The following is a 22,590-nucleotide window of genomic DNA, read 5'->3' on the forward strand; positions in this document are numbered from 1 at the left end:
TGGTAAAATGTGTAGAACTCCTGCAGCTGTATTAAACATATTTATCACAGAATATTAAATGTGGTGTTTAAAGTATGATGAATGCACAGTTATGTGCTACATCTGTTACTGTAAGCACCAGAGCTGTTAGGCTTTAGATCAAATGTAAAAATCTACAATCATCACCATGGGATTGTATTCTTTTTACAGCTAGTAAAGTTTCAGTTTCCTTCCCTCAAGTAAATGAAAAAGTAGCCATGGAGGAGGATGTATTTCTTTTTATAAATGTCACTAAAAACATTACTGTCAAAACAAAAATGGCAGCAGTAGTAACATTTAACAGAAGATTTATCATCATTTTGTCATTTACAGAAAGTCATAATACTATTTTTCTCTCTTTCCTTTTCTTTTCAAAACAACCTAACAACCAGTCATAAGCTTTTAGAGTAAAGAAAAAGCAGAAAATTCCAGGTGTAGCAGTAAAAAGCCTGGTATGTAAGACCTTATGCAATCATATACAAGCTGCCTGTTTGTATCTGCACAGCAAGCATTATTATTTATGCATTATTTGCATAAAAGAAGATTGCTGAGACCTCTGTAAGCATAAGTGGTACTGGGCCGACAGCCAGCAGCTCTCCCTCAACTAAAAAAACCACTGCATAACTTAAAATCTTTCTAAGGATGAGACCAGTAAGTAATATTGAAGCTAATGCCTCATCCCGAAAAGTGTGTTTTGTAGCAGTCTGTGCATGTTTAATTCTGCCTAATGTAGAGAATTTTAAAGCTCCTGTAAAGCGTATGGAACTGGTTGTGAAATAGATTGAAATGACGACTGATACTTGATAACAGTGGCGTCGTTAGGCCTAATTTGAGGGGCTGAAGCCCCCCTAAAGTATCATCAAGCCCCCCTAAATGATTTGAGGTGATTTCAACATACTACTCACACCCGCTGTGGTTTTCACGGGAGATGTGAAATCGCGAACGAGTCGAGTCTTTTGTATAGCTTTTTCAAATGAACGGTGAGAACCGATTGATAGTCGTGAGTGAGCTGTTCGTTCTGAAACGTGCAGGCAATTTATATTCAGTAATGGCCTGCAAACAAAGGGCTGACACAGAGCAGCGAATCAGTTATTTTTGTTCACTGAAAAGCACTGTTCAAAAAAGTCGACTCGTTCAAGAACGTCCCATCTCTCGCGAAAACCATCCCGGTACTAGGACAACTAAAGTTACGAAACAAAGCCTCTTTTTAGTAGTGGAAGGAGATAACACCTTGATAGCAGAAGCTAGTTTAACTAATGAGGTAAAAACGACTCACAAAGGGCACACAAGACCGTTTGGAGGGCTGAAGAGTTTATATGATGAGGCAGAGACAGGCTAAACTTTCATATTGACTCCCAGCGTTTGAGCTAAGCTGGGAGCGGTGGGCAGGCTTTATCCGTCTCTTCTTCCTTGTTACTGGATGGACAGTCAAAAGGATGGAGGCTATCTTCTTGTCATGGACTCAGGAGTAAAGCAAGACACAAGAACTCTTTATTTAAGCCATCAATGTAGAATGGATATCAGGAAGTTTTTCCAAAAAGTAAGTATTTATCACTGATGGTAGTTAACAATTGACTCCAGCCCCCTGCTAACAGTAGTTTATGATTATTATTATTATCATCATATTATTGTGATGAATATAACAATAATAATACATTACAATAATCACTCCGCCACCCCTATTGATCTGTAGGAGTCAGGGCAGAGGAGCACAGGGAATGAGAGGGGAGAGACTTCCACTGGAAAGGTGAGTCTAAAGATAGAGTAATTTGTCTGTAGGACACTGAAAATAAATAAAATAAAATTTGAATAAGTAATTCGGTAAAAATGAGATAGCCTAACTCGGTGGGTAAAAAAAACAGCTAAAGCAGAGCAGGTCATAAAATTAGAAGTGATAGATCTAGTCTAAAAAGGAGAAATAAAACAGGTTAAGAGGGTTTAAATAAATAAAATAATAACAATAAATTATACTTAATACAATCAGCTGAAAGCCAGACTAAAAAGGTAGGTCTTGAGTTTACTTTTAAAAATATGAACAGTTGGAGCTACCCTCAGGTCTTTGGGTAGGCTGTTCCACAGACGGGGGACATGATAATAGAAAGAGGCTTCCCCAAGTGTTTTAGTTCTAACTTCAGGTACCATTAAAGTCGACTACCTGATGACCTGAGAGCCCTACTTGGCTCAAATGATAAAAGCAAATCTGATAAATATAAAGGAGCAAGACCTTTAAGAGATTTTTTAGACTAATAAAAGAACCTTAAATTCTATTCTAAATCTTTTCTAGTTACTTATGTGCCAAAATTGTATCAATCTGACTTCAAAATACAAAACTATTATTGTGTTGTCTGCGAAAGTCATGGCATTAGCCTCTATGATGAGCAGTTATTAACTTTATGTGTTGTTTTTCGTTTGTTACACATTTGATCATTTGCATCTCCTGGGGCTGAAGCCCCCCTGTCCCTAAATCCTAGTGACGCCCCTGCTTGATAATAAAATACAAAAGCAGACAAAACCTTTAGTGATGGGTTTGAAAATTTCTATATTTTGAGTTTTGATGTTTGAAACCACTTTGAGGGGTAGGTGTTGACTAGACCATCAACAGCACAGGCTGCAGAAACAGCCTTTTTTTTTTTTTGCATTTTCAGCAGCACAAAATCATTGTGAGTGTCACTAGAGAGCAGGTTTGCATTTGCTTGTCAATCTCTTGCCAGCCGCACACTGGACAACTTTTGGATCTTAACCAATTTCCAAATTGCTGGAGACCAAACACATGAGGAAATTTCTTGAATCACACACACTAAACTATTCCTTAAGACTGCATGACTACACACTGTACATTTGTGGTCATGATTCCATATACATGAGATCTCATTGAAGCTTGTGTGATCAAATGTAGCTTCATAAGGTACAGAGAATAACGTGATCAGAACGTGGTGTTAGTCCTGTCAGGCAGCAATAACAAGAAGGAAAGAATACCACTAACTTGCCTCCATTTCTTGATAGCCCTATTGGATCTGGATAAAGTTTTGTTTGAGTTTACTGTCATGCTTGTGAGCTGTGACAAGGGGCTGATAAGACTTTCCAATCCTCCCCCCTCCTCTCGTTGGCTATAACAGGGATTCTGTTAGAGACTTAGGTTTTTAAGAGGCAGCCCTTGATCGAAATATCAAACTTGCAGCATACTTGCAAGTAAAATTGGGAGGTTTTATGCAGTCAGGAGCATTACAATAGTCATATCAACAACACAAACCTGAGGATTATTTAGCAATCAGTAACAAGAAGTCCGAAATCAGACTTTAAATTCTCTGCCACCAGTCTTATCTTGGTATAAAAAGATCAAGATTGAAATAGGATAGGATAGAACTTTATTGTCATTGTAACAAGTACAAGGAAATTGAAGTCACTGCAGCAATCAAGAAAACAAAAGTAAGAAAGTGTATAGAAAGTGCAAAAAAGTTTTATAAGAAAATAGATGATGACAGCCTGTCCATCATTCTCCAGTTCAGCCAGCCTCCACCTCCACAGGGTCCAGGACTGAGCTTCTTCAGTCATGCTCCATCTCTGTCTCCTAGATCCTGTCTGCTCACAGCAGGTGAAGCTCTTCCAATGTGGCGTTGGAGTCTGATGTTAGCTCCGTTAGCCATGTCTGTGAATAGCATGATGCTACTCTGCCCTCTGGTATTCCCTTTGTTGCTGGGTTCATGGCTAGTTCGTCCATCTTATTGGAGATAGCTCTTACGTTCCCAATAAAGATGGATGGAAGGACAGGTCCATATCGTCACTTCTTAGCTCACACCTGAGAACCAGCACGTCGTCCTCTCCTCTTTCTCCTCACTTTGTGGGAAGACATCAGGCCTTACACCAGTTAGCATCGACATGCTACATCCTGCAAACAGCTGAGTTCACATGTAAACGATGCAGCCATGGTTACATGTAGGATCTCCAGACAAACACAGGAGAAAAAGTAGTAAAAATATCACTGAAGCCACAAAAGGTTTGGTGTCCATGACCAACAAATGAGCCATACAAAGTAATGATCCACTCCATATACAAAGATTACGAAAAAGAGACGAAAAATTACAAGAAACAGACAAAGAAGAGAGAGATGGTTCAACTTGACACTAAGGCTAAGGCTTGGTCTACAAGGTATAAAATTTTACAATCAAATAGTAATTTCTGTAAATTCTGAAGCATTTTTTTTAACCAAAATAACATTTATATAATAATAAACATTTAAACAATTATAGTTTAAATACAAATCAACTTCATTAGTTCCATGTGTACAGATTTTTTTTCTTTTACTCAAAACATTACCAGTCTTATCCCACAGTAGAGCATGCAGGTTGTTATTAAACACTGGTATCAGATTAGGATTGATATCGGTCGATACCCAAAGCTCAAGTATTGGCATTGGGACCAGAAAAGTTGGATCGGTGCATCCCTATCCCTTGCAGCACATGTGATGTTTAGATTTCTTGAGTTGCTTTTGATTAGGGGTCTTAAATAGTCTTCAAAGGAACTGCGAAGTTTAGCACTCCAATTTTGGCTTTGTGTGTCAGTCTGTAGGTTAATGCAGCAAAACAGTTTATGAGCTGTTGTCGGCAGCCATGTAAATGCCTTATTTACTTGTTACTAAAACAACGAGTCAAGGTGTGGGGGAAGATGTTTGTCCATGTTTCTGAAGCAACAAAAGTAAGACACTTAAAGGTAACAATGTGAGACACAGAGAGGAAGTTGTCATTTAAACATCTGATCTGATGAATAAATGTAAAGCTAGTGGGCTGAATCATGAAACAAACACCACAAGACAAATTGATTTGAGTTTCTCTCCTCAGTGGAACACAGGAACAGTAATTGGCAGAACAGGTATTGATGTTGCTCAAAAAAGAAAAAGGACATTGGAGGTAAATTTGTCCTCACTGTAAACATAACAACAAGGTGTTTCTTGAAACCCAGAATCCTGTCTGCGAGGTTTACCCCAAAACTGTTTGGTTCATTGGACTTCATAAAAACAAAAGAATCACCCATATATCCTGCAGGCAGAATCATTCACTTGCAAATGAGCATAGAGATGTGATATCCACTCCAAAAGAATAACTTCCTCCCTCTTGTCTTCCCACAACAAATGACTACTGCCCATGTTGCCCTTCCCATCTGCTTCCCTCTCTGTGTGAGTACATTTTTTCTTCCCTCTCTCATTGTTTACACCGAGAGTTAATGAGACATTAGATGTAGCCAACCTCATTCATCTCAATCCCATTGTTCAAACCTCAGCCGATTGTAGGCAAAGCATCAGAGCTGCCAGGAACTGAGATGACACCTGCTCACCTGCATGTGAGCGCTCCATGCAAAAGGCATAATTGGAAGAAGAGAGAGATAGAGGACAAGAAGGCTGATTAAAATCAAGAATGAAAGAAGAAAAACAGGCCCAGTGAGGGTGGTTGTTGGCATCAGTTTCTGTGAATTAGAGCTCCTATCGCTCCTCCCTCCTCCTGACTCTTCTTCCATCCGTCTTTCCCTCCCAAACACGCACATGATGCAGCAAAAGTGCTCATCATTCCAAGGGGGAGGACAAGAACAAAAGATAAACTCTGTTCTCTCTCTGGCACGTTGAGTGAGAATGGCAGCCTGTCAGATAAGGAGGAGGTGGACAAAGGATGGGAAGGTGCGAGGAGCAGAGGAGAGAAGTGAGTACAAATGTAGATAAGGGAGTGAAGGAAGGAGAAAAAGACCCTAGGGTGAAGTAGGAAGAAAAGCGGTAGAGGAAGAAGAGGGGGAGAAAATGAGATGCAGCGGTCAACAAATGCTGAAAGTGAAGGAGAGGGGACCTGCACATTACGGCAAAACAAAGTCTGCAATGTGCTGTGTTTATTCAAAATTGTACTTCTCACGCTGACACCACTAACCACTCTGTTCCCTTTTTACTTCCTGCCTCTCTCAATCCCTCTGACACACAATGTGGATCTGCCTATCACTGTCTCTGAGCGAAGGCACCCCACATCTTTAGGAGGTTATCAAGGCGGGAACATGCTGTTAATTACCGAGCTGTCATTGATCCCTCTATGCACTCAGGAGCTTTTAAACCAGACGATGAGTGTGTGCGTGCGTGTGTGCAGAGATGAGTGTGAGGTCTGGGTTCTATATAAGGCGAGATGTTTTGCTAACAGTTAAGCCGTTAGCCCCTCAGGCCCTCAGGAGGAGTTAAAAGTTCAGGATGTTTATAAGGGTGAATGTTTGTTTCACTACGGAGGAAAGAGTGGAACAAAAAGAGGGAGAGAATCAGAGTAAAAGGATGAGATTTGGAAGATATCTTTGTCTCATGTTACAGAGAGCAGCAGTGCACTTGTTCCAGCACTCCTGCCTGCCTCACTCACAGCACTGCAGGGTGACTGGCTGACAATGTGCCCCTGAGTCATGATGTAACTCCGGGAAACCGATTTTTTCCCAATAGAAGGTCATCTATTTTCTATCATGCACTAAAATGAGGTTGCAGAGTGTCGGTACTTGTGGTAGAGTGTCAGAAGATCAAATATTGACTCAAAAAAAGGGTGATGTAAGGTGAGGAAACTGAGGTGAGTTTCTTTGTGATGTGGTTAAAGTATCAACAAAAGGCACCATAATCAAGCCTTGTTTTAGAGCCGTGCAGGGACTAACGTTAGACTTGGAGGGTGTGATGTAACGAGCAGTAAAACTTGGGTGGGCTCTGTGATCAAGGGCTGGAATGCTTTAGAGACTGATAGTCTGTGTCTAAAGAGTGCCCTGGTGGTCGTTGCTCCCGGTCCTGTGGAGCTTGAGAATACTGACGAGGACATTTAACAACTTCATAGAATATGTTCACAAAAACGCAGGGTTTAATTTTGAGAATCTGTTGTTTTGTAATGAAATGAAAAACTTTCCAGACAATACTGTATTCCAGAAATCCTAGCTTTGTCCTTTCTCTCCCTGCAAAACAAATGAAATTTATACTTAATGCTTTTTAGAGTACAGAGATATTTCAGTTTTAAAACTGCACATACCAGAATGTTGTATTTCCTTGGTTCCATTTGATCTAATGTATCACTAGTTTCATGTATTTAATTTTGAATATATGTTTGAGTCAAATCCCCTGCTGCTCCGAGTTATTAACACCAATTATGCAGTAATTCAAATTGTGTTAGGTATTCATAAAGCCCTCTGGTACTGAGTCTCTCCAAGTGACAAAATTCTTATAAAATTAATAAGTTTAGAAAGTAAGTTTGTAAGTTAGGAAATGTTGATTCCCAAATAAAAAATAGAGATAAATACCTTTTTGTCATATTGACCTCTGCCTGTAATAAAAAAAGCTCTTACTAGACTGGGGTTGCTTCCCGAACCCCCACAGAACAGGACTGGATTAAAATTGTAAATTATATTTATGCCATGGAAAGGGTTAATTTTTGTTTGTGTCTACAAAAAGATGTTTTTGTGAAACTGTGGAGTAACTGGGTTAAATATGCCAAATACACTCAGACAGATTTTGTAGAGGTGACAATCTAAGAAATTTGTGGCCCTATATATCCTGAATTAGCTTTTGTGCGATTGTGGTTTTGTTATACTTTTCCCCCTCTCAAGATTATTTTATGCTGCATACTTGGTTGGTTCTGCACACTTTATCTCTCCCATGTTACACTTAGTTCCTTATACTTAAATAAGAAAAGAAAAATACTGAATGGCAGAGGTAACTCTATTACCTTTCTATGTTTTTGTCCTGATGTCTGCCTTTCAGAATTAAAAAATACAGAATTTCAAAAAAATAAAATTCATAAGTTCATATTTGTTTCCCAGAATTTAGCCTTAAAGTTGAGCCTAGGTCTTAGTAAGATAACCATTATGTTCAAAGCACTGAAAGAGCTTAGTGAAAACTTGTTAAGAGTAGTGAGGAGAACTTTTAGGGGCTTAAGAGTTTCTGAAGCAAAGTAAAAATTGCAGAAACATGAAGGTATGACATTGTCTAGACTTAGAGTGAAGGTTTGTAAGAATGTCAGTGAGCACTACATTAAGATATTTAGCAACAAGGAAAAAAAATATGTTCCAATTAACTCTGCTCTCACTAAAGTGCTTTAGTATCTTGTGTTGTTTAAAAAAGGCTTTTTACTCTGCTTATCACCTGTTGGCTAGCTATGTAATTTTTAGGTAAGATTTCCAGGTTGTTTTTATATTTTCAATCCATTAGGCTCTAATTTCATTACCAGAGATAAAAAGGGGGAGAGGAAAGAGCATAAGATAAAAAGATTTTAAAAACATGTACTTCACCATGTTGTAAACCGAATTAAAACACAGGAAGGGCCTGAGTCATTTATACCGGGTGCAACCCAGTATAAATATGGTTTATTCATTAATTCCAGAGAGCTTCTTGTCACTGCTCACTGATAAAGTTACAAAAGGTTTTATTTAGCAGATCCTCAGCTGAGACATTTAAGTAGGTATGCACAATATTGGATTTTTGCCGATATCCGATATGCCAATATATCGAAACCCCTTTTGGTCGATACCGATACCGATACCGATGCCGATACCGATAATCACAAGTTTGTTTGTTTTTTTCACTGTCAAGAAAGCTAAGTCTATCCTGTACTGGAATTTATATCTTACTCTTATTGTGACGGTCTTGTTTGTTTAAGAAACACACATAAAACAAGACAAAAAACATTTGATTTTACCATAAATAAGAAATGTATTATTTTTTCAAACTCAAGACATTCAGTATTGAAATACAGAAAAATAATTTCTTTAGATCACATGAACTTTAAATGTACAATGCATTTTTAAACATAACCAAGTTGCATTTGATTATTTTAGAGCTACTGTAACAACCTGGTGACAGACACAGAGCTCTGCAGTGCAAATAAATGAAGTGCTACATTTTATTTAAGGAGCTTATTTTTCAGATGGAAAATAATAATAATCCTTACTGAATAGCACTTTATCGGCTGTGCCTATCAGCAGAAATTTTCATATCTGCCGATACCGATAAACGTGTTTTTGAGCTTTTATCAGCCGATACCGATATTGTGCCGATAATATCGTGCATCCCTACATTTAAGCCTTGTAATAGTTTCTCAATCTACTCAATGTCTGCTTTGATTTTAAAAAAAAAATGCAAAAAGAAGACCTAGAAATGATGGAAAGGAAGTCTATCAGGGTTTTAGCTGCTGCTCAGATCTTGAAGTCATACTTCTGATGGAAAAAAAAAATGTCCTTGTTGGTTTTTTCAGTAGTATAGACCTTTGCTATTTCTATTTACAGAGTTGAGATTAAATGACCCACCTCCTTGTGTTTTGGCTGGTCATTGAGGGTGACATTAACAATTCTGCATTGTAACATTCCTCAAAAGTGCACACCCACACTGTGTTTTTTGCGCAAACACATTAATAGTGAATGTTTCACATTCGGGTGGGAGTGTTCACTTTTATTACTGTTACTATTACTTTCATAGGCATTCAACAGGTGATTCCCAGGTGAGAATGCTGTTTCACTCTTCTGAGGCGGCATGTGTTGTGCATGTCTTGAGAGTAAGGGAGAGGGCAGCAGATTCTACAGCTGATGACTTTTTTGGAATGAAGAAAATGACCCCCTGGATTTCCTTCTTATCAGTGCTGCTGGTGCACCGAGCAGATTTGCAGTAACTCAGCATGCTCGCCGCTGAGCAGCAGCTGAAGGACACCAGCAGTTTGTCAGCTGGGTCATCCTTTCTGACCGCTGACTTCTCTTTACTGACAGTGCTGTTGCTGCTGTGTACTGCTTTAGGTGCTTTTGACTTGAAACTTAGAAACAAACAGCTCAGTTTAAAAGAATCACTGGAAAGTTGATGTCAAGAGTTTTTTAATAATGGATAAACATAGCTGGTGTGATTTTTAAGAGTAAATCAAGTCTAATATGTGTAACAAATACAAGCTTGGCATATTTGTGTTGAGAAGAGGCATAAATAACCAAGGTGTCTATTCTCTATTAGTCTGCAATATCTCATTTTCTGCAAACCTTTATAATTCACACTATACTCCCAAAAGTGGAATATTTGAAAACTGAAGCTCTGTCCAGATACAGAGAAGCACCTGAAATCCTCCCATGTTTGCCACTTCACTGATTTTTAAGTTGCTCTCTCTCTGTCTGGCAGCCATGGACTCACCCCTGAACCTGACAGCCAGTGAAGTGAATCACCGCAGCGCTCTCATCTCTTGGCAACCGCCAATCGCTGAAATTGACAACTACATGCTCACCTACAAGACGACCGACGGCAGCCGCAAAGTATGTGGTGCTCACAAATAACCTAACTTTGGTGTTTTAAGACTGTCTCCTTCTCCCTCTCTCACACACACACACAGACACACACACACACATTTGCTGCACTTTCAGCTGTTTGAAACATTTAATCTGCAGCCTAAAAGTGTCTCCATCTCTAGTGGTTTTTCCATCCAGTTTAAATCCTGTGCTTTTCATGAAAAGGTGTCGAAAAAAGTACTTTTTGTGTTCCACACACCTAAAATTAGCAACTTAACTCTGCAGATATTGGATCAAGACATATTGAATCCTGCTCCTCAGAACTCTGCTGAGTATAAAACGCTCCCACTTTAATAACCTTATACAAGATTTGAAAACGTTCAAAATAATATTACAGAATCACAAATTTATGACAAGCACCTCTAAATTCAGATTTCATCTTTCAATCATGTAATACCTTGTTGTGGAATGTAAGCAGTTGGGGATACACACACACACACACACACACACACACACACACACACACACACACACACACACACACAGGGGAGCTGTGTGCTTGAATTGCATGTCTAATAGAGATATCACTTTAATGTGTCTCAGCAGAGACATTGTTTATTGTGATTAAACATTTTGACGTAGCTGAGTAATAGCAATAAAGCACATTAGTAAGAGCTGTGTGTATTGCACCATGCCTGTTAACCAATTGAGTGGAACCATTTCCCATGATGCTCTGCAAAAGGCTCCCTTTTATTGGCAATTAGATGTCCTGCAAACAAGAAAACAGAGTAGCCCCTCTGCTGGCTATTGTAGCAGCATGATCTCATAAACATCAGGGAAACACACACACACACACACACCGCACACACACAAACACTGATTTATTATCTTTTTCTCTCTGTCCTGTACACACAAACACACTGCCTTCCTACGTGTGGCACAGCTGAGAGGTTGACCATTGGGTGTCACTCACGCTCAAAGAATGCCACATGAACACCCTGGTTAACCCGTTGCTTCAGAGCCCCCACCATAATTCATACATAGCTGATATAAATGAAGCATTATGTTTGTTTCAAAGACTGTATAAAATAACATTGTAGTTAAACTGAAAAAGCTTTTCCCTCTAATAAAATCTATATTCACTCAATAAAAGTACAGAATACAAATCAGTGTATGAAAGAAGAAAATCAAATGTGACTCTGTTGGATTGCTGCTGCTTGACATTTCAGCACGTACCCGTCATGATGTACGTCTTGTTCTCATTAACAATCAAAACTTTCTGTTCTGACAAAAGCAGATGGTCCGCCTGGATAAGAACCAGACAAAGTCTGCTACACAACAGGAGGCACAAACAACTACCCACTTTAGCTTTCTACCTATTCCTCCGCCTAATATAATCTGCAAATTAACTAAGATCAGCTGTTATGTTGTTGAAAAAGGGAAAACTTAAAGTGAGGAAATACACTTCTGACATCAGCCCCTGTCTGGGAAGCTGAGTAAACAGTCAACTGAAAAAATTCCCTAACTGAAAATAATATTTTGCACTCAGCTAAAATCAGATTAATTAAATTTCTGGCCTAAAATGTGGCAACATTGTTGTCTGAAGTAAAATGAAAAAAGTTCACACATTAAAAACTTTACATGAAGTAAATATCTTCACATTTAAGTTTCATTTGGAGAGCCTTGTGTAACAACAACCAGAAATGTAACAACAACCCAAAATGTAATAAATAATAATAAAAATAAAGTAATACAAACCAAAAAGTGACAACTTTTGCCCAAAATGTTACTTTTTTTTTTTACCTTATCAAGCAGTTATCACATTTCAGGCTTTTATTACGTTTTTTTATGTTTGTTTTTTTTTATAACATTTTGGGTCAGTCATTGCACTACAGGCTCTAACAGGGCTGATAGCAAACAGCAGTTTTTATGATAGCTTATTTGGAACAAGTGTTAAAATTTTGTTTTAACTGAGTTGCTTAAGCTACTCGTGCAGTCAACTCAGTTTATATCAGGACTTGGGAGATATTTTGACTCATAATGAGATAAAAACACTCTGTCAATTCTGGGGCATCTAGACCCAAATTTCAGATTTTTTTTTTTCCCCAAAAATGAGGCCATGACTGTTTCATCTTACTCAGACTTCAGTATTTCACCTGGCATAACTTCTTGAGTGCTGATAACATATAATAATTTCTTTTAACTTAATAATTAGACAGAACTTGTTTCAGAAAAAGGTGAAAGAGCTGGAAGGTCTTTTTGAACACAGTTGATACATCTGAAAATAACTTTCATTTTTTATTCATTTTACCACCTTTGATCACGTCCTCTCAGATGATATTAAATTCTGCGTTCGCCGCAGTGAGCTCCTTCATCGAGTGTCATATTTTGAATTCATATCGTTCAACAACAAATGAGTCATACCACTTGTGCTCAGAGCAAAATGATCGCTGCTGCTGGAGAGTGAAGTGGTGCTTGTGAGATTTTTTTGGGGTTGTCTCTACTTGACATCTGGCGGGGCTGAAAATATGCATCTGCGTTACCTCGGCTGTAATCTAACCACATAATGTGAGCTTTACAGCTGTTGCAGACCAAGATAATTGACTTGAATAATTTACACTATGTCGCTGTGAGATTAGTCTCTTATCTGATTAAGGTGAACTAAACAGTTTATAAATGCATGTATCACTATCGGTCATGTTCATGTCTGCAGTGATAAAAATCCTTCCTTTCACACACACACACATACAAGGACAGAAACACACCAACCAATACCCTACCACTTCACGGCACATAGACAACCGATGGTGAAGGTTTGTATTCTCCTTGATAAGCCAGTCCTGTCTCACTTGCAATAAAAATCTTATCTTGACCCTGTAAACCTGGAGGGGGAAATGTCAGAGACAGAGACACCATTTACCAGCTGCTTCACTGCATAATTCACATGGACACATTGCCTGGAAATGTGTGATTCTTTTTTTCCAAACTGGCTGAATATTTCATTTGGACTTGTTCATATTTAATGTGTATCCAGGGCAAACTGTAACACACATGCTCAGACACATACACAGAAATACATGCAGTCTGTGGACAGACTTCTATACAACAATTCTGCGAGGATTTCTTTCTCATCTACAAACCAATGTCAAAAAGAAAGACTCTCAAAAAACATGAGACACATATGCTCTTTAAAACAGGATCAATGAAAGAGGATTTGTCAGAACTTCTTCTCTAAAAATAGACATTTTTCACTTCCTGATTGCGTTGTTGCCTCTCACTCGGGCCGTCTGATAAGAAGAGTCCCCTATCTTATTCCTGCCATGTGATCTTGCAACAAACTCCATGTTTTTTTCTTCTCATCCTCTTTTTCCTCTCTAAACCTCAATGCAAAAACTCAGGAAAGAAGTGCAGATGGCTTAGGGGTTTAGTTCGCGATCCATGAGGTTCGCCCCCATAGTGGGTGGGTGGCCTGGGTTTGAATCCAGCCTGTGACCTCTTTCCCGCATGTCATTTCCCACCCTCACCCTGTTTCTTGCTCTATCCACTGTCGTCTCTACTATCCAGCCAATTAAAAGGCATAAAAAGCCCCCCCCCACAAAAAAAGGAAATATAAAAAGTGTGTGCTGTGATTTTTTACAGCGTGACAATTAATATACCTTTTAGTCTGTTTCTCTAAAAATAAATAACAATGAATAACTTTTACAAGTAGAAAGAGTTTCAATAAACTTAAAAAAAGAACCTAAAGTTCAACTGAATAGAATTTTTTTTATGTTTTACTAGTCAAAGGGTTTCAGATATAAACTGTCACTAAGACGTTTTTTAAAACATACAGTATTCTTTTCAGTAGTCTTTTTCTCACAGTGCCTAAATACATATCATCTTTAGTGTTGCTAGATTAAGATTTTTTTCCCACTTGAGCAAAAAAGAAAGCTGTCATAAAATTTCAGAACAAAAATAGCTGGAAGGCTTCCTCTCTGTTGCCGTGAGTCTTTTTAAAACTCACTCACTCAATTCAATGTTTTATCAGCGACTTATGGGGATTCTAATATAATTCATTTTTTACCATGAGGCTTATACTGAATACATATTAAAATATTACTTTGTCAGAGGCAGTTTCTTTATCTAATATCTTTCAACTTGTTACATGAATTAATTTGAACATATCGGTGCGCGCGTGTGTGTGTGTGTGTTTGTGCACGTGTGTGCACGCTAGGAGCTGATCCTTGATGCAGAAGACACGTGGATACGACTGGAGGGACTGGCTGAGACAACAGAGTACACCGTCAAGCTCCAGGCTGCAAGAGGACTCGACACCAGCGCTGTGGTCTCCACCACTTTCACTACAGGTGCAGTTCATACAGGATCACTTCTGCTTCTTTCCCAGCAGTACACTTACACAGCAGTCCACATAACTTAAGTTTGGCGTTAATGTGGTACCTGAAGTCAGGCACATGTTTTCCCTCTTCCATTCAGCAGGAGGGAGTCTTCCCATTAAGCTGCACCTGCAGTGTGGCTTTCAGTCCTGCAGCCTGTAATCTAATGCACTCACTGTGTTATTGGATGCCAGATATGTCAGTCCGATGAGGACCTAGAAGCACTAGGAAGCAGCTTATTAACTGGAATTTATGTGAACATGGCAACGTCCATCCTTTGGACCAGGTGCTGGTCAAAGCTGCAGGCTGTACAATGAAACTCTGCAGGTTGTCAGTTTTTCTTTCACTCAAGACTGTTTTTGTATTTTAAGACACTTTGAGATTGCAGAACCATCTGTAAAAAAAAAAACATTACCTTAAAGAATTAGTTGAGCTGACTTCTTAGTAAACAACTGCTTGTTGACACGTCCAACAGAAACTGTTAATTTAATGATGCATTTCAGAGCGTGTGAAAATGTAAGCCTGACAAAAGCTCTACTTAAGCTAACTTTTTTTCCTCACAAACTCCAGAAAGATCAATTCATCGATCCCTTTTACAACTCAAATTTCAACTTTAACAGTTAACTATGCATTTATAATTTAATTTGCAAGTTTGAACAGCACTACAAGTATTCATTGTCACACAAAGATATAAGACTTTTATGCAGTAGTAGTTTTTTTTAGGGGTGCACCAATCACAATTTTCTGGACAATCACAGATCACCGATCTTAAAAAACATGACCTGTCAATACCAATTTGGGCCAATACAGATTTTAATTTTTTATTCAACTGACAGCATATACCTTCAATGTCCCCATCTTATTTTATTGAAAATCAATGAAAAATACCTGAGGAAACAATAAAATCTTTATGTTTTAACTAGTGCTAGGCAAGTTAACGCGTTATTTTCGCGTTAACCCGTCAATCTATTAACGCCGTTGAATATTTTATCGCACATTAGTGCATGTTGCTCACATGCTTTTATTTTGTAAATGTCTGTTGCTGACTGCAGTGGAACCGGAAGTGAAAGTGGCGGAAGAACACGATGAGTAACCAAAACAAGCATGGAGAAGAGTGGCAACGCCACGGAACTTAAAGGCGCTCGCCGCTTAGTGTATCAGTCCGCGCCCACGGCGTGCCAGATATAAACAAACGCAGTTAGTCTGTCAGGACGAAGAGACACGATGAGAACTAGAGCCTTATTTAGCGGTGTTTTTGTGTGAAAGTAACGCGCTGAAAATTCTCTAAATAAAGCGTGAATGCAGACCAATATCAGAGTTTTTCGGTGTGAGTCCGTTTATTTGTGTTTTTGGTCAAGTAAAAATTGGCCTCGTCTAAGTGCAGAGGAAACCATCTGACGAGCAGGGAGGGGGTGTTTGGTGCGTGCGCCCTGGGCTTCTGCTGCACAAAAACACTGCTGTAGGGGTAATTTCTGCCCTAAACCTTGTGATAGGACCCAACTTGTTCCATCCCGGAGTATCACTTTAATGCCCTGACAGTGGCAATAAGCTTTAATTTTGTATTTACATTTTGTAAATTTGATTTGCACTAAATATGTGATTTAACTATTACTGTATAACAAGTACTGATTTAGTGTTTGCATGACAGATGTTCTGGCACTTTCACAATGCGATTAATTATGATTAATCAGGGAAATCATGCGATTATTTACAATTAAAAGTTTTAATCGTTGCCCAGCCCTAGTTTTAACTCAAACAACCAATAAAGTGTCCTCAGTTTGATGTCTCAGAGCAAAAAGTATCAAAGGCTGGCTGTCAGACCTTCCCTCAGGTATGTAAGATCTGTTTCATATGTGAGGATGGGCCGATCACCAATCCCCCAAAATTAAGGGAATCAGCACTGATTGATCAGCTGTCTAATTGTTTAATATAAAATATCAATGACTCCAGCCTTTAGAATATCCTAAATGTTACAAAATGGCATATAATCTTAGATTAAATCAGTTGCGTTTAACACAACTCTCTGTGAATCATTTTAACCATAGAAAGATGGTGAAAAAAAGAGCAAATTGTCTTCACGCCTCTTCGTCTTCTCCTCAGGGAGTCGTCTGTTTGCAACACCCCAGAATTGTGCCCAACACCTGCTGAATGGAGAAAACCTGAGTGGCATCTACACCATCTACGTCAACAGAGACCCCAGCCAGGGCGTGCAGGTGTATTGCGACATGACCACTGATGAAGGAGGCTGGATTGTGAGTCACTGTGAAAATAACACCTTCTCCACAATAGCACTTTGTGATGTGTGCAAATGTAAGCTACTGTGGCTCAGGTTAAGAAAGGAGAAGAAGAGCAGCAGAGGAAACTTGATTTTACTGAAGGCTATCGTGATCACAGGGATTAAAGGTGATTTTACTTTTCTTATCTATCAGGTGTTTCAGCGTCGTCAGAATGGCCTTACTGACTTTTCCAGGAAGTGGAGTGACTATCGTGTCGGCTTTGGAAACTTGGAGGATGAATTCTGGCTCGGTAAGACTGTCAGATCATTTATGTGAAGAATAAAAAAAGACAACAATATTGTCACAGAGGAATCCTTGAATCAAACTGATGGAAATGTTGTATCAGAAAAATCACTGGTAAGGTTAAGTTTGTTGCTGCTTCCTCTTCTTGACAATCTGCCCACCGTGTAATTCAGCAGCATTTCATGAGCTGCAGGCTGATATCGAGCTCCAACCTGGCACCAATTTTGTTCAATCTATGTTCCACCTCTCTGATGGCTGTACTGCCCTCTTTATCTACACGATGACTGAAGTGAATTTAATAACCACAATCAATACAGGGTGATAGCTTTCACTTGGTTTCAATTGATGCATCTATTTCATGGAGGAGAGAGATGTTTCCAATATCTCCAGCGGGCTGTATGGCCTTTCATGTACCATTTTTCACCGAGTATAGAGATAGAAAAAAAACCTGCTGCTTTCCTCTCTCTTTCAACTCCTGTTTTGTTTTTGCCCGTCTCATCATTCAGCACTTGGCTTCACAAAGTCTCTCCAGTTCATTACTGGATTTTCTAACAGATCATCTCTCCCTGAAATGACTCCGCAGTGTTTTATGTCTGTTTGATTCAAAGACAAAAGAAAAGCCTCCTCACTGGTTTGATGGACTGCCGACGACCCCCTCCAAAAGAGAAATCTCATTATGAAACAATAATTATATTCATTAGAAAATGTGCAAATGAGTCATGTTTCTTCATGAGCTCCTTTTTATGTCATTGTTTTTGTGCAGATGGTTAAAAGAAAATATTACATGAATATTTCATTAAGTAAATCAGGACCTTGTGAGGAATCATTTTTGAACTTTTTCATTACATAAATTAAATAACATTCGGAGGAAATTTTATGGCATGGCATTACCATCACATTATAACAGAGGCAGTGCTGTTACTCTGCAGCTGACACATATTGGATCATAATACAAGATAGCTGTGGCACGCTCTGGTCCATTAGTGTCCAGGCACTCAGTGATAGGTGAAACATAAAAGAGATTTAGATGAAATCCTCATAAACAGGCGCCAACAGTGTAATGCAATGTGCTAAAACTGAGCCTGCATCTCTTGTTGAAGCTGTCAGAATTGTTGCTTCACTGCTTGTTTTTAAAGCTGTAGTTTGTGCTGCTGTCGCATTGAATTGAGTGATGGTGTCAGCTGTTCCAGTTACTTTTGTGCACCACCTCTGGGAGGATGTTCAAAGTCAGCTCTTAACATTTTATCACAACCGAAAAGTTGTATTGCATCGTGCTGCTATGAATTAATAATCAATCTGTTTGTGGATACAACCAAGACAAGTGAAAAACGGGAGGCTCAATAAAAACGCTGGAGTGATGCCGACACTCTTACAGGAGAGAAATCTCTCCTCCTGCCACTCTACACAGTAAAAAGTCTAGATAGCGGTTGGATTGTTTTAGCTGTCGGGCACCTGAAGGCGTCATAAAGCTGCATCCTTGCACAGAATTGCTTCATAAAAGGAAGATTTATTACATCTCTGTTGTACAATATGATGTATAGACAGGAGAGCAAAACTGGTTCAGCAAGTCCCACATTTCATCTGACCTGTTTCCACTTCAGCTGAATCAGCAGCAACCCGCCCTCTCACCACCTCTGGCCACCTCCATCTCCAGGGCTTTGCTTCACTTTTTTTTAACTGCCTCATAGGATGCACTCCCACCCCCCATGCCTTTCTTCTGTCCTGTACTGTACTCTGTCCTCCCAGTGCATAAAAGCAGCTTAATGTAACCTCAGGCTGTGGAGCATCAAAAGCTGCTCTTTGTGCCTGTGAAAGCCTCTACACGAACGCCAGATTACAGATATCATGCCAGCAGGGAACATGGTATCCTCAGAGAGCCACACAAAATGTTAAGCCAGCTGTATGATGCTGACCTGTCTGTTGATGCACTGGTTTATTTCATTTTGGGCAGGCTTTTCTCATACAGAGTAGCACAGGTGTTACCTATAGGTGCTGTGTTGTGTCCAGAAATCCAGGTAATGGACGACATTGTGACAGTGAGTCAGCATGGACCATACTTTACCTGTGACCAGGCCTCATCGTTTATATTTCATCCACATTAGCTTTTGCTACTCTTCATATTGAGGAAGAATGTGTGTGGGAGTGTAAAACCTAGAACATTTCTTATTTTAAGAAAGAATTACAGAGGGATTGTACCCTTGTTTAAACTCCTGTGTCAAACAGTATTTTAAAGCAACACAAAAGTTGCTCCTTTACAACCTTTTTGAATATTTTTTGGGAAAGTCAGTTCAGCTGTTTTCGCCTTGTGAAACTATCTAAATCAAGGGCTTTCAAAACTATGCACAGTGTGCTCCTTTCAGTGTTTCCTCTAGGTTTACAGCCTTTTGTGGCAGTGGTGTTGTCTTCACAGAGAAGGCCCTGGTAGATGTTTCTTGTGGTAGTTTTCCCAGCTCTCTGTCCGCTATACGGAATGTGCCTGTCTGTGTGTTTAAATGTGCACACTTGTTTGTGTGTGGTTGTGAACACATTGAAGCGAAAATTTGTCGTGCGCTAAAGATCACGTGCTCATTTGTGCATGGTGAAGTTCCACGAGGAGAAATGTGAATCCAACGATGTACAAATGAAATCCGATCATGATAAATGATTAAATAAATAACACAAGGCAATTTAGTCTTTTAAATTACAAAAAAACAAAACAAGGTAAAGACCTAATTGATGAGCGAGGAACGCAAAACACTTCTGCTGTGATCTGGCTCTGTATGGGAGAAAAATTAACACCCCATCTACACAATGGTAGAGGAAACACTGCATTTTAAGCTGGGCATTCACTGTGCTATTGCTGGCTTGTTTTGAGCCAGTTTGCCACTTGTGCAACTATTTTTTTGATCGGGCCAAATTTCAGCTCAATCATGTGTCGTGCTTCGTGTAGCATTTGTCGGGTAACAAGGAGAGATTGACACCTCACAACGAGCTCCTGATCACTAATCTGCTGATCACAAGAAAATCAAACATGTTTGATATCCTGATCGCTCCTCGTGAAGGTATCACACAGTTCAAGCAGTACCACGAGCCAACTTGCCTCGACCTCTCACATAGAGCTTGCACAATCTCCGAAGTGACGTCTTAAGTTGGAAGAAGTTGGTCTTAAGTTCAATTTAGCTGCCGCTGCATACCTCCTGTTCTCACTGAAAAATTGAAAGACCGTGTTGCCCATGTCTGCCCAGCCAATTCCTTGTCTTTACATGTCTTCTTCTTTTTTTGTTGTTCTTCACACAGAATGGCACAAGTTGCCAAGGAACTGTGTTTGTTTTTGTTGAGCATCTTCGGTGTGCATCTCCCACTTCTGGGTTTTTTCTTCTCCTTTTGACGTTGCAGAGCTGGATACACTAGTCCAGCTCCCAAACGCCATAGAAGTAGAAGGATGCAGAGTCTGGCGTTGGGACGTAAAGTATGTGCAGTGAAGTCGCATCAGAGCATCAGGTCGTATAGTGTGAGACCATATGACCAAATGTTTCCTCAAAGTTTTCTTATTCAAATAGAATAGAATAGAATAGAACTTTATTGCAACAAAATTGAAGTCACAGCAGCAATCAAGAAAACAAAAGTAAGAAAGTGTATAGAAAGTGCAAAAAGGTCCATAAAAAAATAGATGATGACAGCTTGACCATCATTGTCCAGTTCAGCCAGCCTCCACCTCCACAGGGTCCAGGACTGAGCTTCTTCAGTCATGCTCCACCTCTGTCTCCTGTATCCTGTCTGCTCACAGCAGGTGCAGCTCTTCCAATGTGGCGTTGGTGTCTGATGTTAGCTCTGGTAGCCATGTCTGTGAATAGCATGATGCTACTCTGCCCTCTGGTATTCCCTCTGTTGCTGGGTTAGCACAGCTAGCTCATCCATCTTATTGGAGATAGATCTTACGTTCCCAATAACGATGGATGGAAGGACAGATCCATGTTGTCACTTCTTAGCTCACACCTGAGAACCAGCACGTCGTCCTCACCTCCTTCTCCTCACTTTGTTGGAAGACATCAGGCCTTACTCCAGTTAGCATTGGCATGCTACAGGCTGCTAACAGCTGAGTTCACATGTAAACAATGTGGCCATGATTACATGTAGGATCTCCAGACAAACACAGGAGAAAAAGTAGTAAAAATATCACTGAAGCCACAAAAAGTTTGGTGTCCATGACCAACAAATGAGCCATACAAAGTAAAGATCCACTCCAAATACAAAGATTACGAAAAAGAGACGAAAAAAATTACAAAAAACAGACAAAGAAGAGAGAGCTACTGCAAAAGGCAGCCATAGCCAACAGGGCGGCGCCTAGCAACCAAAACAATGATAACAGTTTGATTAACAGTTTGACAACAGTTGATTAACAGTGATAAAGAGTAAAATCCAAATACATAATTCCAGTATCATAAAATCAGCATAACCCCTGAACAAGTTGTCTTATATTTTTATTCTGTTTTGTGTGTGAAATGTTGTGGCCCATCAGATAGATGTCAAAGCGTTCCCACAAAGTTCAGGAGTGTTTGTCTGTTCAGCCTTAAAGCTAAACTCATTGTCTATCCACTTCTTTATGTACCTCACTTCATGCACAGTAATGCAAAGAGAGAAAAGGAATTTCCCAAAACTCCTGTCAGCAAGCATCCAGTCAGCTCAAATGTCTTTCCATCCCTCCATCCTGAACACTCATTGAGAGAGTTAAGGCCGTTTCCATGTGTTGTTGTTGTGTGTTATGTCCTGTGACAGAATTCACTGTGCGTTTGAACCATTATCAGTGCTCTCAAAGGTTCTCATCCATATAGAAAAGAAATGGTATCATCATACAGATGGCCTCCGCAGTTTGAAACAGTTTGACTTTCACTCTTCTTTGGACGGATTAATTCACTTTTACAGCCCTGTGGGAGCCATGAAAGCCAACATTCAGCTAATCACAGCCTCTAAACACAAAACAGCGATATAGTGGACAGTGTGGAACCATAAACATTGATATTAAATCCACTCAAACTGAAAAGAAGAGGCACTTAACTGGCCGGCAGTAAAGAATATGGAAATTAAGCTTTCATTATTATCTGTTACAGTTTGAAAATGGTGGTTTTTATCGCTGCTGGAGGGCGATCTGTTCTCCCCTCTCTCTGACCTCCGCCAGATTTCATGCTCCACACAATGTCAATTTGATGATGTAATAACACAGAGGAACCACGGTGGCTGTGCCCAATTTGTGATCATTATCTGGGTTCACTTTTTATTTTTAATTTCCTCTCTTGTTTCTGTGCAAGAGAAAGGCTGGTAATAAAATGTGACGAGATGGTAATACCAGCAGTATAAAAGGACAAGAGCGTAATAGTGTGTCAAAATGAATTTTTAATCGCAGCAGCTAGGAAAAGAGCAGTCTGATCCCATAAAACAGTTGAGGGGAAAAAACAGTAAAAGATTAT

General features: G+C 39.5%; 1 protein-coding gene across 5 annotated transcripts in view; it reads left to right on the forward strand.

The window, feature by feature from the left end:
• The window catches only part of tnr (tenascin R (restrictin, janusin)), a 235,844-nt gene that overhangs the window by 202,767 nt on the left and 10,487 nt on the right, over positions 1 to 22,590 (forward strand). For all 5 annotated transcript variants that reach the window (XM_074688049.1, XM_074688050.1, XM_074688048.1 and 2 more), the window contains 4 exons: positions 10,151 to 10,281; positions 14,468 to 14,600; positions 16,728 to 16,879; positions 17,057 to 17,153. In XM_074688049.1, coding sequence (XP_074544150.1) covers positions 10,151 to 10,281; positions 14,468 to 14,600; positions 16,728 to 16,879; positions 17,057 to 17,153 — 513 coding nt within the window. The remainder of the gene's footprint in view (positions 1 to 10,150; positions 10,282 to 14,467; positions 14,601 to 16,727; positions 16,880 to 17,056; positions 17,154 to 22,590) is intronic.

Source organism: Halichoeres trimaculatus, unplaced genomic scaffold (genome assembly GCF_033239565.1).
Source record: "Halichoeres trimaculatus isolate MK-OKI-2021-1 unplaced genomic scaffold, fHalTri1.1 fHalTri1_scaffold_15, whole genome shotgun sequence".
Taxonomy (NCBI): Eukaryota; Metazoa; Chordata; class Actinopteri; order Labriformes; family Labridae; genus Halichoeres; species Halichoeres trimaculatus.